General features: G+C 40.6%; 1 protein-coding gene across 1 annotated transcript; it reads right to left on the reverse strand.

The window, feature by feature from the left end:
* Nucleotides 1-300: 300 nt before the first annotated feature.
* Nucleotides 301-17,042, reverse strand: LOC139296364 (collectin-12-like). Its single transcript, XM_070918748.1, has 23 exons — nucleotides 16,928-17,042; nucleotides 15,637-15,759; nucleotides 12,879-12,965; nucleotides 11,700-12,743; nucleotides 11,014-11,432; nucleotides 10,860-10,920; nucleotides 10,584-10,726; nucleotides 10,376-10,485; nucleotides 10,117-10,259; nucleotides 7,173-7,214; nucleotides 5,219-5,303; nucleotides 4,843-4,918; nucleotides 4,526-4,621; nucleotides 4,267-4,413; nucleotides 3,923-4,013; nucleotides 3,563-3,758; nucleotides 3,221-3,315; nucleotides 1,854-1,942; nucleotides 1,679-1,766; nucleotides 1,488-1,542; nucleotides 1,175-1,328; nucleotides 954-1,075; nucleotides 301-532 (listed from the first exon to the last, which is right to left on the reverse strand). The coding sequence occupies exons 1-23, from the start codon at nucleotides 17,040-17,042 to the stop codon at nucleotides 301-303; spliced, it is 3,813 nt and encodes a 1,270-aa protein (XP_070774849.1).
* Between the last annotated feature and the right edge of the window lie 100 nt (nucleotides 17,043-17,142).

Below are 17,142 nucleotides of genomic sequence, written 5' to 3' on the forward strand. Positions count from 1 at the left end.
AGAAGAAGAGTGAAAATGCAGAAACATTATGAATTAAGTACATGTGTGCTTTGGGGTGAGCGCTTCAGAACAAACCCCTTGTGATCACTTCTATACCTGGAGTGAGAAGTGTAACTGTATATTTATTTAGATTTAACAGTGCCAAATGTCAAGGTTAGTCTACTCTATTCTAATTGTTTTCCATCCATCTGGTGTTCCACGATAAAACATAATAAAAAGAAATAATCTACGACCACTATTTGATCAGGTCTGGTGCATGTGTACGTGTGTGCGTGAGGATTACAGTGATCTCGGGGGGGCCTATAGCAAGGCTTTCTCTGAGTAGGGGGCCTGTGAGGCGTCTGAGGAAGGTGCTATGCTCGGGCCAGAGGGGGTGCTGTAGTTTGGCGTCTGCGTCATGCCTGCATGAGTCGTGCCTGGGGCCGGGCCAGGGGCGCTGGCTGGGTTCTGGTAGCACTGAACGTCTGCTGGGGCCATGTTGCCTGGAGCTGCAGTGTAGACTGGCGGCTGGCCCATGTACATATGAACGTCACTATGAAGAAAAGTGAAGTAACATTCATTACAATGCTACAGCAATGTGTGTGGAATCATTAAATAGTAGGTGGAAGGTAGAATTCATAATACCGTAAAACTCAAGCCAGTATTGGAATAATGTCTCAAATAATAGCCGTGATCAGCACAAACAACTTAGAGCAGCAGAGGGGTGAGTTAGACACGACTCTGTTAGTGTAGAGAGAAATTAGTGCTCTAATATTAGATTATACTGAATTCATCTGGACAACTAAAAGGTTTTTTTAAGCATTGCATTGCTGTTTTAAATTGGCTACACTTTCTTTTCTTCCTTGTTAAACAGAACGCGGTCTGGAGAAGAGCAGCAAAGTTTGATAATGTCGCAAACTTGTTATGTGCTTCATTAAACCAGGATAACAACCCACTGGGGAGGTGAAACTCACCTGGGAGCTGGCTGACCAGGTATAGGGGTTCCAACTGGAAGCTGCTCCATGGGAACAGTGTAACCCTGCACTGCAGGTCCACTCATGGCATACGAACCTGATGCAGGCTGACCAGGGTAGACCTGTGGTCAAAAACAAAAAAAAAGATCAACAGCCGTTTAGACCAGTAAACACGGTAAAATAGCAGGTGGGTAACCAAAGTAAAACTAAACTGACTTTACCTGTTGTGCTGCGTTGGCAGGCTGCTGCATGTAGTACTGTTGGCTCTGCAGCTTGGCATACATGGCGTAAACTGGATCTTCATTCATTAGCTTGGCATACAAAGACAGAGCTTCCATCACCTTCACATTCAGCTCTGACAGCTCTGAGTGCTTCCTGATTAAACAAACACAAACACACAAAGATAATTCGACTTGCTTCACTAAATATTTATGCAACGCTTGAATTACGTAGGTCAGTGTCACATGTTTTATGTCTGCCATCTGCATCTTCAGATTTTCTATGGGCAAAACATGTCATGTCAGCACAATGTACCTGTCTATGTCCTCCAACTTCTGGTCAATGAGGGGTCCCATTTGATTGCAGGCACCTGATGAAAAATACAACAAATAGTTGTCTGTTTCATCTGTGGTCAACAATAATCCACGTCATACCAGATTATCTTCTGTATACTGACATTGATTTTAGAATTGAATTACTATATTTCAACCCAAACGTCAGCTTACCTTCCAACTGTAGTAACTCGACGCTGTCCGACTGGTTGTCTGTGGGATCTGCACTCTGGATCATCTGCAGCAGCTGGTCCATTTTGTCCTGAAATATTTCAAAAACATTTCTGTGATGACACTTTCCAGGTACATGTGATGAAACTGAACAAGTTGTTCACACAAGGGGACTTACCTCATCTATGTATACAGGCTCTTGTTCGGGCTCTATGGTCTCTACCTGGATGTCCTCACTGAACTGTACCGTCTTCTTCTCTGTCTTCACTGTAGATTCCCAAATAACAGCGGATGCGGCGGCGGCAGCAAAACAATGTAACAGGAGCAATCAGTTACACATACACAAGAGGTCAGGGTGCGCGGACTTGACATTCAGTAATGATCCGATAGCAGCACAAAAGATTGGTCCGGATATCCAATGAAAATAAGTTCAAATCTGATGGTAGCTTTTGACAAATTGTCTTGAAATGTAAAGTTTATATTTGTAGAGTGACTTTCTGTGCAACCTGTTGTAACAAGTAGTAACACACAACGCACTCCTAACGTCATTACGTTTGCTGAATGGAGGTGTTAGTGTCTGCACACGTGCAGTATTTGTGTTTTGAGGGATGACACACTTGCAGAAGCATCAAGCAAAAGAATATGACAAAGCTGCACAAGCAACAAGGGATAATAAGAAAATAAATTGATGTAATGAAGAAGCGTGACTCAGAACACCAACCAGACGGTAACAAAGCAAAGCTGATAAAACCATGTAATCTATTACACTAGATGACCAACCCCTTTCTGAGGGGTTTTAACAATTCATTGAACATTTTAATACATGCACACTAACAATATAACAATATACGCCAAACCTGCATTAAACTGCTGACTAGTGTGTGTACCAGAAAGTACAGGAATTCCTTTCACAAATGAAATATAGAGCTCAAATCTCCTATGTCATAATACATCTGACACTGCATAGACGATGGAAATTTAGCGAAAAGTGGATAAACAGTGTTGTGGCCACATATAGTAGAATCCATTCTGGCAGCAATGAATGAGGTGTTAAATGCATGGTGAATTAAAAAGCACATGCGTCATACTACAAGACAATGCCAAGAGCATAAAAGTAGCATGTGAACAGCTTATTAACAGGTCAGCAATTACAGAGGAAAAAATATTCTGTATCAATACAGCAGACACTCAAAGTGTTTGTATCAGTATCAGAAATGGAAAACGTTATATAAAGCTCTCTAATAAGAGGAAATATGTCCAAGATGCTATCAGAGCGATTCTCGTCTGGCTTCCCAGAAGTACAGGAAGTGTGGTTTGTTACTACATGTGATGACCGATGGATCATTTTCTGTCTATGTAACCAACGTCTTGACTGAACTGGGTTCTTTGTATTGTTTCACCAGCCGTGTGTAAGTGATATAGTGATAAGCATTTCCCACTCTAGCATCAATAAAGCAATATTGCTAATGGACTAAAAGGGCTATCAAAAAACTAGAGAGGACATAAGTGGATAAAGGTGTGTTTTGTGTGTGTGTGTGTACTCACTCATCTCAGGCTCTGCAGTGAGGTCAGCTGTAACAAAGTTAGAGGGGAACAACCCCACTCCCTGGTATGTTTCCCCTTTCCACCAGTTTGGGTCACTGAGATTAAAAAAAAATTCAAAAAATTCAGTACAAATCTAAATTTAAAGTCTTCTCTGTACTGCATTAAGATCTCATATACATTTTATTAAATCCTGAAATGTAATTTTGGAGATAATTCAACAGGACGGATGCTTAACAAGAAATGGTCACCCGACTACCTAGCTGCCCTCAATCCTCTCAGTTATTGGACAAATCCTTGTATGATGCTTTTACCTGCTTAGTGTTTGTGTGTTTAAAAATTCACCTATCGTCCATTATAGTGATGATTTCTCCTGACTTGAAGGTGAGCTCATTGTCCTCAGCAGCCTCAAAGTCATAGATGGCACGGACTTTCCTGCCGTCGGACTTGTGTGAGGAAAGTAAGCTGGACGTGCTCGGGTAAAGGCTTGACAGGGAGCCCTGCTGCTGCTGACGTTGCTCCTTCAGCGACAGCTCAATAGCTGCACACAAGAGATATGTGAAATTATGTGTTTGCCCTTGAGAGTCCTCAAATATTGCTGAACATCTGCAATGCATTAATCCAGTGTAAACAGTGATTTATGCAATGCAAATAAAGAATTAAAGGTGTAAAGGGACGCCTGGGGATTAAAAAAAGCGTCCTTACCTTTGGCCAGGTCTTCTTCTTCTTTTTTGTTTGTTGAGGTGGAGGGATCCTTTGCCACTAAAGCAGGGCTTGCCTTTGCTTGCTCTGCAGCCTGTGAAAGAATGATAATTGCATGTTCAGGTGAATCAACAACTAGAAGAATAAAAGGATGAGTCTGGATCTCAATATTTGAGATGTTGTATTTAATTTTTTTAATTCAAAAAATTAAATACAACATTTTTTGCTTTTATTGAATAGTAACAACATGGATACAGGCATGAAACATGGGAAGCAAGAGAGGGGTATGACATGCAACAAATATCCTTACAGCAATTTATACCATTTACACTGAAAAACACACCTACCTGGGACCCTACAGCTGGGAAAGTGACACCCTGCTCTCGTAGATTCTTGATCATCGCTGAGATCAAACTGAGTTGGGGATCGTTGCGGAAGTCCTCTGCCCACTCCACCATCAAAGCTTTCAGCTTCTCACACACTTTGGGGTGGCCCTGGAGATAATCATAAGAAAGGCCCATCATGAGACCAAGGAGCTGGATGTAGCACAAGCTAATAATGAGAAATAATGAACGACACACTGAAAGTAAAAATGTCATTGCATACCTTGTTTAAGACGTTACTGACTTCACTGGCAAACTCTCTGGAGCACACCTCCAAGTGGAATATCTTCCCACAGTTTGAGACACAAGCACCAAGGAGCTGTGAGGACGTACAAACAATTCATCAGACTATCTAATCCAGAGCAACATGTGACAAACATGTAGCACATATTAGGATTTAGCTTATTATAGAATAAAGTCTGTTATTCCACGATCTCACATCTTAGTGAAAGGTTAATTAAGGGAAGACTACATGACGACTCCATGAACCAAACAATCACACTTCTACCAAACACGGTTGTCTGTTTACAGCTTGCTTACAGTCAGTGCCTGCATGGCCACGTGGGGATCCTTGTGGTTCACTCTTCTCATTATAGAGCGGAGACATTCTTTAGGCCTGCAACACAATGGTAGAAATCAAAAGTTTAAGGAGATTAACAGCTTGGAGAGGACGAAAGAACAATCCAGCTACATTAAGTAAAATGTGTCATTGTAGAGGTTTTTATGAATATTAAGTATCAATATTTGTCTTAAATCTGTCCTTGTAAACTCAGGGTCCCTGGGTTCTCCTAACCTTGGATACATGTGCTTTACAATCGGACAACCTTAAAGGGAACTTCATGCAATGCCTGATAAATGTGTTTTTGTGTCAGGTTTATTGTGAAGACTATAAACCTGACAGACTGTGTTAACTAACCCAGTGCGTGACTGCCCTATCTTATCACATATGTCCAGAATGAGGCCCCAGTCCTCAGCTGTGTTCATCTCACTGGTTGCTTTCTCTGCAGGAAAGAAGCACAACAACCAACATAAAGAAAAAAGTTAAAGATTGCAAAAGCACATGACTTATTCTATTTAGAGACAGAGAGGAGAGGTGAAGATCAGAAATAACAAAGCTTCTTGAAACAAAAATTGGAGTTGCAAGCTGTTTGCGTGCGTGAGATCTTCTCCTTTGGTCTTTTTTTGTAACTACACAAATGAGCATAAACATTAGAGAGATACAGACAAAATAACAAAGGCCTCTAACAATACAACAGCCCTGCAGTAAATACCAATCTGATGAAGCTCATAGTGTTTGGTTTGTGTTGAAAGTGTCTGAGGTATTGATTTAACTTGAAGTTGATTTGAGACTGTAGCTTCTGCTATCAAGAAAACATACAGATTAGTGTCTTTAATTCTGTGGAGGTGAGAATTCTTCTTGGCTATTTCAGTTTCCCTGTCTTTGGCATATGTCACCATGATTTTTAGATCCTCTTGCCAAATTCATACAGTAAATATAGTATATCTAGCCTCTGTCCACATGACTTGTCACCTCAAGTTTCCATAAAAATTCACAAATAAAAGTGGTGAATGTGAGACCTCTTACAAAGCTTACACATACTGCTATCCAACCGTATGACCCATGTGTTTAGCTGCTTTCGTGAAGACCAGACATGCTCAACACCAGGAAAAACTGCGCTGGCAAAGAGACAACGTGGTCACAAGTAGGGATGGGCAATATGATTAAGTGGAGATATACATTTCCCATACTATTCATTACTGTTGTAGCTATTTGTTCAATATCTCATGGTGTATCAACTTAATTAGCAGGACGTCTTAATGATCATGTTGGATCTACAATTTCAACACTACTTCTGAATTTGTCAAAAAGCTGACAACAGGTTATTGATTCATGAACAGGCTCTCAGTTGTTTTACAGAAAATGTACTATATTAAAGATTCATATCAACAATATCAGATTACAAATACCAAAATAGAGGATTTCATTCATATCACCAACCCCTAGTTACGAGAAGATGGCCACCAACACTGTCAACATCTAACAGCATATATTTAGAAAAACAGAACAAACAGCCAGAAAATGACCACTCAAGCAGAAATAACACCTGACAGCCCAAACATACCCATCATAAGCTTTACCAGATTAGCATTTAGTGCTGGTTTTGAGGGCTACAGTTTTGTATGGTACTGTATAATGAGGTGTTTGTGTACTTTGTCCAGCTCCTGCACACTTTACATGCTAATGAAGTGGTTAACCACTCGGCACAGAACAAAGAGAGGAAAGGGAAACACAGAGTGACTTTATGGTTTCACACACCACCGCATCCTCTTTCACTTGCAGCGACTGTGAGATGTCAGGCTCATCATATTGGTTAGAAGGGATACAGTGAGGTAATGATGAGGCAGATGGCGAGCTAGCTTACTTCAATTATCTGATGACAACACCAGTGTCCTACGTCTACGTCTGTTAACCCCCAAAATATCAACCTTACATATTATATGACTTAAGAAAAAATGTTACAAGTAGCATAAACTCCCCCAATGGCTTACTTCAGGATGCTATTACCAAATTGTTAGTTGATGCTAGCTAACTAACGTTAAATAGGGTTGCAAGCTAGCTTAGTCTTTGGCTAACTGAGCGAATCACAACAAACACAGGCAAAACCGACATTAATAAAAATTAACATGGACTACAGCAGTCAGTTTACATAGCCTGCAATATATAGTGCAAGACAGCCATATAACATCATCGACATGGCTCTACAGGGTAATATTTAAGCTGCAGACAGCTTGAGAACACAAACAAAGCTGACTGATCAAAGCTACTTTAGCTAGCCTGCTAGAAATAGCCTCCAGTTCTGATTACTCACCAACATCTTGGTCAAATGGGTTGGTCGTGAAGAGAGGCATTGCTGGTGTATTGACAACAACAGATTCCGCCTTCCCCTGTTATTTTCTTTCCCTCTTTGTCTTATTTCATACAATAAAAATGCATAGTAACGACAACTTCATGAATGTCAAATGTAGCTGACTGGTTCTATTCTACACAGTCACTCCTTCGCCAGACGGCAACAAGCGAGGCATTCTGGGTAATTGAAGCCGACAGTCCCGTGTTAAATAAACCGCTGTCATCGACTGTAATTTAACACTAACAAGCTATTTAACGCGTCTGCCTTGACTTTACATCGGAGGATATTAACCATAAGCTACAAATTGCCCTTGCCGTAAAAAATAACATATCATCGTCAGGTGATGGTGATCATGTGACGTTATCTCATCGCGTTGACCACAAAACATTTAACTGCTGCAGCTGCGAGTGACCAAATGTACTCTTTCATGTCAGTTAAATCTTTTTTTAAAGCAGTTGCAAGTAAATTTTGCCTGGTATGATTGTAGATAATTAAAAATGATCAGTGGTGGAAGAACAACTCTAGATTTAGAAGTAAAAGGATCAATACCACAGTTAAAAAAATACAAGTCAAAATATTAAGTAAAAGTACATGTATTACAAGTATTGGCATCAAAATATACTTAAAAGTACCAAAAGTGAAAGTACTCATTATGGCCCATTTCAGAATAATATATACAGTATCACTGGATTATAATTAGTGATGCATGAATGTGTAAGCATCACTAGTGCTGCAGCTGGCTAATTTCATTTCTATCTTTATATACTGCCATAAATATAATTTATATTATTATATTACTTGTTATTGATTATATTACTGTATTTCTCTTTGTATTACCATAATGTACAGTTTAGATTCCATAATTCACAAATCTAAAGACAAACTATTTTACCATGTATATATTATACATATACATAAATAGAAGTCAAGCTTTACAATATTTATTCTTCTATAAACAAAAATGCTACACTAAAAAATCAAGTCTTCACAAAACACTATATACCCTGTCAGGATATAATTGGAAGATTTAGTGACATTGGTCATGAGTCTGATATACTGACTGAGTAATGTATCAATCAGGAATTTTCTTTCTTCTTTTGTTTTTATAGACAAATAAATATATTTTCATGCAATACCACCTAATGCATTTATTGCAATATACAAAAAGCACTGCACTCCACACACAATTTCTTTCCCATTTTATTGTGATCCATAGGAACTTGGTAATTTAATTAAGGCCTAATGAGCCTTGAGCCACATTACAAACTGCTACTCAGTCCTTAAGCATTATATGAATTGGAAAAGGTCAATCATACAACAACTGATTATGCAAATTATAAACATGTAACATATTTCACGTATTGTATTTGGCATAATGAATAAATCCTCATATGATGCTACATTACAAAACATTTACATATTGCTAATGTGTGCCTCATACTGTATAAAACTCATACTGGCAGTCTAAAGTCTAACAAATACTGTCCTTCATAAAACAGCAGCACTGCTCACACTGAGCATCTATTCTCAAAAACAAAACCAAAGGTAATTGATATTTTAGTAAGGTGAAATTTACACTAGCTTTATTTCTCTTTATTATCTGAGCTTGCAGTCATTTGCTGATGGTGAGTGGGTGCTCATCATTTTCCCGGGAGCTTATTTCTAATCACAGTTCTGAATCTGTGAAGTATTTGACCGTATAAAAATAGTTTATAGTACTTTATTAACAACAAAACCCTCTGATATAGATTTTTTTGTAAGTGTAAAGATTGTGAAGGCAGCCAAGAAATAAAAGGATAAGAAATTCAATCCCAACCAACAATGTACCTTTTGTGGAATATTATTTACAGATACACCTGTACAACAGCGGCTGCACCAAATAATGACTCAGTAAAGCCTAAATAAATGCCTACATTCTCATGTTTCATTCAGTACAAATACCAAATCAATGTAATAGTGGGCTGGGTCTGTGCATGCTCTGTCTTTTGCACTACACTGTGTTGTAAAGTGCCTTTAAGACAAAGATAAGTCCAAGTGCTTGACTGAGCTGTCTTCATCAGAGTCCTCTAGTCATCTAGAGCTCCTCCTCATGTCCTTCATTGTCCTCGAACCTTCAACCTCAACTTCAGCCTCCTCACCATCCTCCCAGAGACAGCTCACACTGCTGTCTGTGGATGCTATAAAACTGGAACTGCCACTGTGAAGAGAACAACAGAAATAAAACACATGAGGTACATTTTAACACCTTTATGATGTGCTTACAGGCTGATATATTAACAGTTTCTAGCAACAGTAATAATATGACTACATACGGTAATCTGTAACATCTCTAACAATGTTGGTGAGTTGAATTTTTAAGTGTAAATGATAAATGTAACATTTCCTGCTACGTAAAACATGTAAAAACCCATTGGATGATTAAAAAAATTGCATTGTCAAAAAGCTGAATACAGAGTGTTTTTTCTTAGCTCATGAAAAGTAAACACTTTGGAGATACATGGTTTTCACAGGACAGCAACGCTGTGTGTATATGTTTTTGTAAATTCCACAAAACAGTAATTTATCTCAAAATCAGCCCCCCATATTTAGATAAAATCGCAGTACGGTGTTTAGTATCACTGATACTGATTGTTTTGTCAAATGTCAATCAATCAAGAATAAGAAGTCCTAGAGGTGTTCAGAATCGTGGAAAGTTTGAACATATACATTTCCATATGTGTGACTTGTTTTTAAAGGTCTATATCTTGAGTAGGAATTAATGGACTTGGGGCTGAGTACCACAGACTGAGTAGAAGTCTGTAAATATTGTGAGATGCACTGACACATTGTTGGTTTTGGTCTTTATATGGGATTTGTTGCCAATTCAAAAATATATATGAAGTAAAAATGCATAGAAGGTACTAACAGTCAGAGGCACATTCACAGATGAAACCGATGCGGTCAGTGCAGTAGAAATCATTCCAGTTGGCATTATGGATAAGGCCAGCACAGTCCTCGCCCTCTTCGTGGCCATGGGTCCAGTTATCAGGCTGCCCAGGCTTCCATTTCCTGATAGCAACGACACAAACAATAAAAGTTCAGAAATCTCTAAAACACATTAATTCCATTTGCTTAATAACAGATTCATACATTTGTTGTAAAACCAATTTGGCAGGTTTGCTCACTTGAAAACAGGTATGGTTCCATCCACCCATTTCCAGACATTTTCCTCCTCCCTGTCAGTAAGGCCCAACCAGAAATAGCCTTTTCCTGCAATTGCGTTTCTCACAAATTGCTAAGGATAGAAGAGCGAAAGATATTTTACAGGATGATTAGAGTTCAGAAAAGTCAGTGAATGTATTAAAGTAACTACAGGGGTCTAATTTTATTTACCTGCTCCTCATTGTCGTTAATAATGAGCATATGAGATGATATGTTAGTACAAAACTGGTTGGACTCGTCAAAGTTGAGTCTCTGAGAACCAGAGGAGAAGTAATAGCAGCTGTCTCCAAACTTTCTGAACTCAGGCGGGCAACCTGGAATGAATCATTTACAGAATTACAATATACAAGTTAAATCACACGACATATGTTGTATCAGATTTAGTAAACATGTTCTTAGAATGGGCCACAAATCTATTTTCTACCCTTATGTAGTTATTTTACTCACCAGGCGTTGGAGTAGTGGCGGCAGCAGGCTGGACCTGCTTGGACACGGAGCCTTGTGGTTCCTCTGCTGGTTTGGGAGGTTGAGATGGTTTGAGGGGTTCAGGGACATGAGCGGGCTGAGTGGGCTGAGGAGGCTTTGAAAAAGGAGGAGGTACAGGCACAGGTATTGCTGGTAGCCCCGGAGGGCCGGGAGGGCCGATAGGTCCAACAGGCCCACGAGGTCCCTCCAACCCTGCAGGTCCTGCTGCTCCTCTGGGTCCCTGTGGCCCTTGAGGTCCTGGCATTCCTGACTGTCCATCCCTACCAGGTAGCCCTGTAGCCCCAGGGTCACCCTTTTCACCAGGGTTTCCAGGTCGACCTCCAGACCCTCTCGATCCTTTAGCACCAGGAAGACCCCGAGCCCCGACTGCACCCTTTGGACCTGTCGCACCTGGTGGTCCAGCAGCACCTTTCTCTCCTTTAAGTCCCACCAACCCTGGCATCCCTTTGTCTCCTTTATCACCCTTTTGTCCTGACTGGCCCACTGGCCCCTGTGGACCCTTGTCACCCCTGGGGCCCCTTGGACCTGGTGGACCTGAAAAATTATAACAGCAGATGAGACTTTATGTGTCAGAATGTACTGTTACTGTTGAGGCCTTAACATGTTTCACAAAGAAACATATCATTTATTTCTTTTACTTGGTTATTTTTTAAATATTAATTTGGTGACACACTATTTGGTGAATAGTGTACTAGAGACCTGCAGAGGTAAGATATGTCTTCAAACCAATAAATCATGTTGTGATCGGGAACATTTTTGACCATTTCCAGGATATACACCAAGAACGTCTTCTACTCTTACCCTGCAGGATGGTGAAGTTGGTGATGATCTGTGAGTGCTTGCTGTCCACCAGCTTCATTTCTTCCATTACCATAGAGAGGTTGTTGACCTCGCTGTCCAACCTGGCTGTTAGCTCATCTTGCTGGGCACGCAGCTCTTTGCCATCTGCCTTGGCCTCTGTCACACTACTGTTCAGCCCCAGTAACAGGTCTGAATGTCGCATCACTGTCTCAGCGCAGGACCTCAGGCCATTCAGGTCGGAGCTGATGGCGCCTAGGAGCTGCGAGGCAAAGCTCACGTTTCCAGTCACACGGTCCATGTCATTCTCCTGTCTGTCTAATCGTGCTTCCATCTTATCAAACTTAGATGAGGTGGCGTTATCGTGGTCTCTCTGGTGGTCCATCAGCTCACGCAGGCTCTGGTCATGCCCCTCAGTGAGAGCTGAGGCGTTCTGGATTTGACTGGCTAGTGTGCTGAGCTGAACCCCCAAGTCATCCAGAGCTTCTCCATTGGACCGGGCCAGGGCTGAGTTGTTGGCTGCCAAAACCTGGAGGTTCTGGACCTTTTCCTTCAGCCACTCTGTGTCAGCCCGGGTCTGCCTGGCTGTCTGCTGCAGACCCTGATAGTCATTCTTCAGTTTCTGCACTGCCTGGCCTGCGTCTTCGATTGTCTTCTGCAGCGTGCTGAGCAGATTGCGCTGCTGGGACTGGGTGATGTTTAGTGCACTGACGCTAACCTGGGTCTGGCTCTGCTGTTTGACCTGGCCCTGTATCTCTGACTGGAGCCGTGCAGTGTCTGTCTGGAGGTCGTCAATCATGCCACTGTAGGAGGCCAAGGTCTGGTTGACTCCACGCAGTGAGGCAGCGTTGCCTTGCAGAAAACTCTGCAGGGAGACATGGCCGTTTTGCATGTCATCTCCTGTGATTCGAAGCTCATCCAGCATGTCCCTGTTTCTGGTTGCTCTGACAGCAATGTCATTCAGTTGGTTCTGTAATGCCTGCAGATCTGACTTGAAAGTCTTGATTTCACTAGTGGCATTAACTGACTTCTCTCCTGCCTGATCATCTGAAAAGGTGACACACAAAAATATCTGTTAATAGAAAATAAAAAAAACCCCACAACATTAAACATTTTCTTCACAGCTATTGTAGGTTATAACGATCCATATTTGATATCTAATCTTGTGTTAATGAGGCTTACCTAGCTTCTTTAAGTCTGTCTCCACAGCATTGATCTTGCCTCCATAATTCTGCATGCCCTCTGTGACATTGTCCATTCTCTGGACCACTGACAAAAGACAAAGAGAAGGAGGAATGTAAATAGATATGTACAGTATATACACTTACAGGGAAAAAGCAACAATTCAAGTAAAACAGACAATATTATGATGCTGACGGAGTATTTTCCATTACTGTTTGGTAAGAGGAACCATCACATATGAGACACTAACACAGGAAGTTCATTTCCTGTGGAATGTGACCTTGTGTTGACTAAGATCTATAGGAGATTCAATAGATAGATAGATGTAACCTTGAGCACCTTTACTAGTAGGTACTGTACTTAAGTCTAATTCAATTTATACATCTACATTTCAAATATTGCACTTTTTACTTATCTAGATTTATCTGACAGCTTTAGTTACTTGTTACTCTTCAGCTCTTCACTTACAAAATACGATAATATCACACTTGCAGGAGCCACTCTTGCTGCTTCATGAGTACTTTTATTTCTGACCACTCAAGTAAAGTTTGCAGATAATACTTACATACTTGTACTTTATAAAGTTTTTTAAATGCAAGACTTTGTGATGGAGAAAACTTATATGATATTGCTACTTTTACTTCAGTACAGAATCTGAATATGTCTTTCACTTCTTATAGATCTCATCTAACCTTAATGTTTAAAACTGATTGTGAACAGCAGAGGGTGCTGCTGTATTCATTCCTCTCCAGGGAATAACTGGAAACTCCAACAGCAGTTCTGAACGCAGAGTGTTGAACAGGGTGAAAAGTTTCCAAAGTTTTGTTTTTGTAACTGGGCAACTGTAAATCTGTTGATCAATACAAATCTCTAACTTTCAGACTACATTCACAAATTCCACTTCTTGAGTAGAAACAATGTCAAACACATAGAGAATACCACACTAGTACACTCTGGTTCCACTTTCTCTCTTCTCCTCACATCTGCAACACGAGTCCATCTCTTCTCCTCCACGGTTTGTTTTTCTGTCGCTATGTGGGCGTCTAAAAACTGCACTGGAAAACATCCTAAGCTTTCACTGTTATCATTCCAGAAGTGACAAAAACATGAAACAATAACATGCACTTGGGACAAACAAAATCACATGGGTCCAGTTTCAAAGAGCTGCAGCTTGAGTCTCCTCTCTACCCCTTTCCCTCTAGAATGCTAATTTCTCTACATTTTTGACCCCTGAGAAATATTATAAATGCCTTATTTGTTGCCCATAACATTCATTCAAGAATGCTATATTGCTACAGCAGAGACCTGCTCTTGATAATAGTGACAACAATGTAATGTGAAACAGAAATGCATGCTGCAGTATCTTTCCTCCCTGATATCTAACATACCTTCTTATTCTCCTCTGTTAATCTTTCCACCCCACACAGTCCTGTATTGGAAAAGCATTAGGAGTTATATAAGCTAGCTAATTTGAGTAAGGCTTATTGGCTGCCTATTGTGACCCAAGTTATGAGCCATACTTACTAGGCAGTTACCCAACACGAGCCCAAGCAGATTAATGCTGATCAATGCTGCAGGACCAGACACAGCAGGTTATGCCGCAATGCTTTTAACTTTTAACAAAATGGGTCATTTGGAGAGCCAAGACTAAGAAACATCTTGACTAATGCAGAAAACTGTAGTTATATTTGCTGGTAAGCAACAGTATATGCTGTTTAAAGGGTGTAGAGGAGAAAAACACAACACAGAACCCAACATACACTGGTTTCTTGCAAACCCTAACTATTTTGGACACTTGCAGCCATTTGTGAGTAAACCTGTGGTTCATGAGACAACAAATTGCTACCAAGCCATAAAATCTCCTCTGGGTTGTTAAGCCAGGGTAGTCGCTGCATGGTCATCTGGTAGACATTAGAGCCAAACCATCAAAATCACATGGGCTCCAAACTAACACAGATCCAAAGCTGGAAACCCAAAACAATCCTGACAGCACTAACCAGGCATGATTCAGATTTAGATCTGTACTTGTAGACCATGTTTAGAATAAAGTCATTCCCCATTGGGCGAATGCGGTTTTTGTCTGTAGGTTGAGGTACATAGTTCACCGGGTTAGGGCACTGTGGAGCAGGTGGGACTTCAATATTTTGCTTGAGAATATTTTGAGGTTTCCTGTGATTGATTGGGGCCACGAATGTGTAAGATTGGACAATAGACAAAGTGCATTCCACATTGATGGCGCCTGAGATAACTGGAATTCCTCTCTGTTTCTATTTAACATAATTTCCCTGGTTCAAACAAGGAGGAACAGCAAAAATGGGTTGCAGTAAGGACAATTGCACAACAAATGTGTTTATAATCTCAAGCTATGGCTAATCTCCGAAAGATATCAATTCAGTGGAGAGCAAACAATGGATTATCTCAAGGGAGTCTCTTCAAGTGGTAAATTTTGAACTCTCTAACTTGGACTTGGTTGGATTTAGTTTTACATTCTGTTGCCAGTGATACGACCCGTTGACTTTCATCAAACCTCAGAGAGAAAAACAAAGGCAGAGAGAGATTGTACACGGGGTGGCAGGGGACGAGGTAGTACAGAGAAAATGTGCTAAAAATAGAGTTTATATATTTCCATTGTGACATTTCATTTACGAGGCTTTTGAAAGAAATTATCTACAATCTCTCAGAACATAAGAACATCAAGACTTTATTTTTACTATACTTTTATCAGGTGAAGAAGCAATGTATGACAGTTTTGACTTACCTTTGTATCCGAGGACAGCCACTGCTATGGTGAGCAGGGCACAGAGCACATACAGCAGTGCAATAGCCGCCCTCAGTGCCCAGTCATTTTTACACTTGGTGCACTCTGTACCCTCCTGAATTCCTGCAACATACAACAGACTTTGTGTCACAAATCCGTGTACAGTACGTCTGCTTCATCCTAGTAACAGATTACAATGTTGAGAAGCAGTAGTAACTCAAATATTGTGCAACTGGAGCAGTGAGTTAATAAAAATACACCAAAGGTTTTCATTCAAAAATGAAATCACATGAGATGTATTTTTCATTTCATAACTAAGTTTAGTACCGCATGTCTAAAGTGGGACACGCTGTGCCTTTCTTCAGCCAAGTATCAATTGAAAACACTTGCTTTCATGAATAGGCAAGAAGATTCACTACGAAACTTAACTTAAAAAACACACTGCACATGTGTTAGCCATATGACAGAGAAACCAAAACAAAACAGCATCATTCCACTTTTGTGTCATTCCTCGTTGCCATCCAACCTAAAACCACGGAGCAGTGAAACGTTTGGTCATTCATGTCACAGATGTTCACTAGTCTAACTCTGTGTCCTGAAAAACACCAACACCATGTGATTCAATGCTAAACATGATACTATAGGCAGGATGTTTACTTGACTTCATTAGACCTGACCAAGTAGCCTCTGGCGAGCAGAGTGAGAGGGCAGCTGGTGTACATTCACAACAGGCAATAAAGATCTTTCTGCAGATGCAACAAACTTTAAATCAGTTTATATAGGAAGAGAGAATCTGTGGAAAGCTGTAACACTTTATCAGACAGAAAGGATATAAAATAAATACCAGAGCAAAAATATTTTAAAACTGTTTAAAATGTACTTTTATTATCATAATCAAAAACTTGGGCTATCCAAAATGTGATTTATAGGAAAACCATTGGCCATTGGTTCAAATTCTGAAATCATCCTCATGTTATGTAAAATGAATACATGTTTTCTTGATCACCATGCCTTTAAATATGTTATATAAAGATCATGCTGAACCTCTGAGCCTGAATTCTCTCACAGACATAAAGAGTCTAGTAGACAAGAGGAGTGGATAATGCCTTTGGGTCATGTCATCCTCTAAAGCACCAAGCTCTGGTCAAAACATGCCCCTTGGCATTTTGGGTAGGTCTAGTGTTTCCACTGGAGGAAGCTACAAAATTCCCCAGCTGTACTGACATCTTCATAAGACTTCCTCCCCCTGAGAGTATCAGGGGCCTGGCTCTGTCCCTTTAAGTCATGTCACCCGTGATGGGACTGAATGTGTAGCCACAAGAGGCTCCATCCTTCCCAGTCGGTGGTGGGCTGGGACCACCAGAGGGGTACTGGGGGTTTGGCCTCTCGGCTTTGGACCCAAACATCTGTGCAAATATAATGTCTGACCACCTCAAAGGGGCCCTGCCGTGGACCCAGACATGGATATGCAGGCCACTGTTGTCCTTATGTGTGCTGAGAGCCTCA

Source organism: Enoplosus armatus, chromosome 14 (genome assembly GCF_043641665.1).
Source record: "Enoplosus armatus isolate fEnoArm2 chromosome 14, fEnoArm2.hap1, whole genome shotgun sequence".
Lineage (NCBI taxonomy): Eukaryota > Metazoa > Chordata > Actinopteri > Centrarchiformes > Enoplosidae > Enoplosus > Enoplosus armatus.

Bases quoted from the DNA above. Each gene is read 5' to 3' on its own strand.
- LOC139296364 (XM_070918748.1), bottom strand. From the start codon at position 17,042: ATGTTTGGGTCCAAAGCCGAGAGGCCAAACCCCCAGTACCCCTCTGGT. The intron at 10,727-10,859 runs GTGAGTAAAATA...GATTCATTCCAG, and splicing joins CGCCACTACTCCAACGCCTG to GTTGCCCGCCTGAGTTCAGA. The intron at 3,759-3,922 runs GTAAGGACGCTT...TCTTGTGTGCAG, and splicing joins AGAAGAAGACCTGGCCAAAG to CTATTGAGCTGTCGCTGAAG.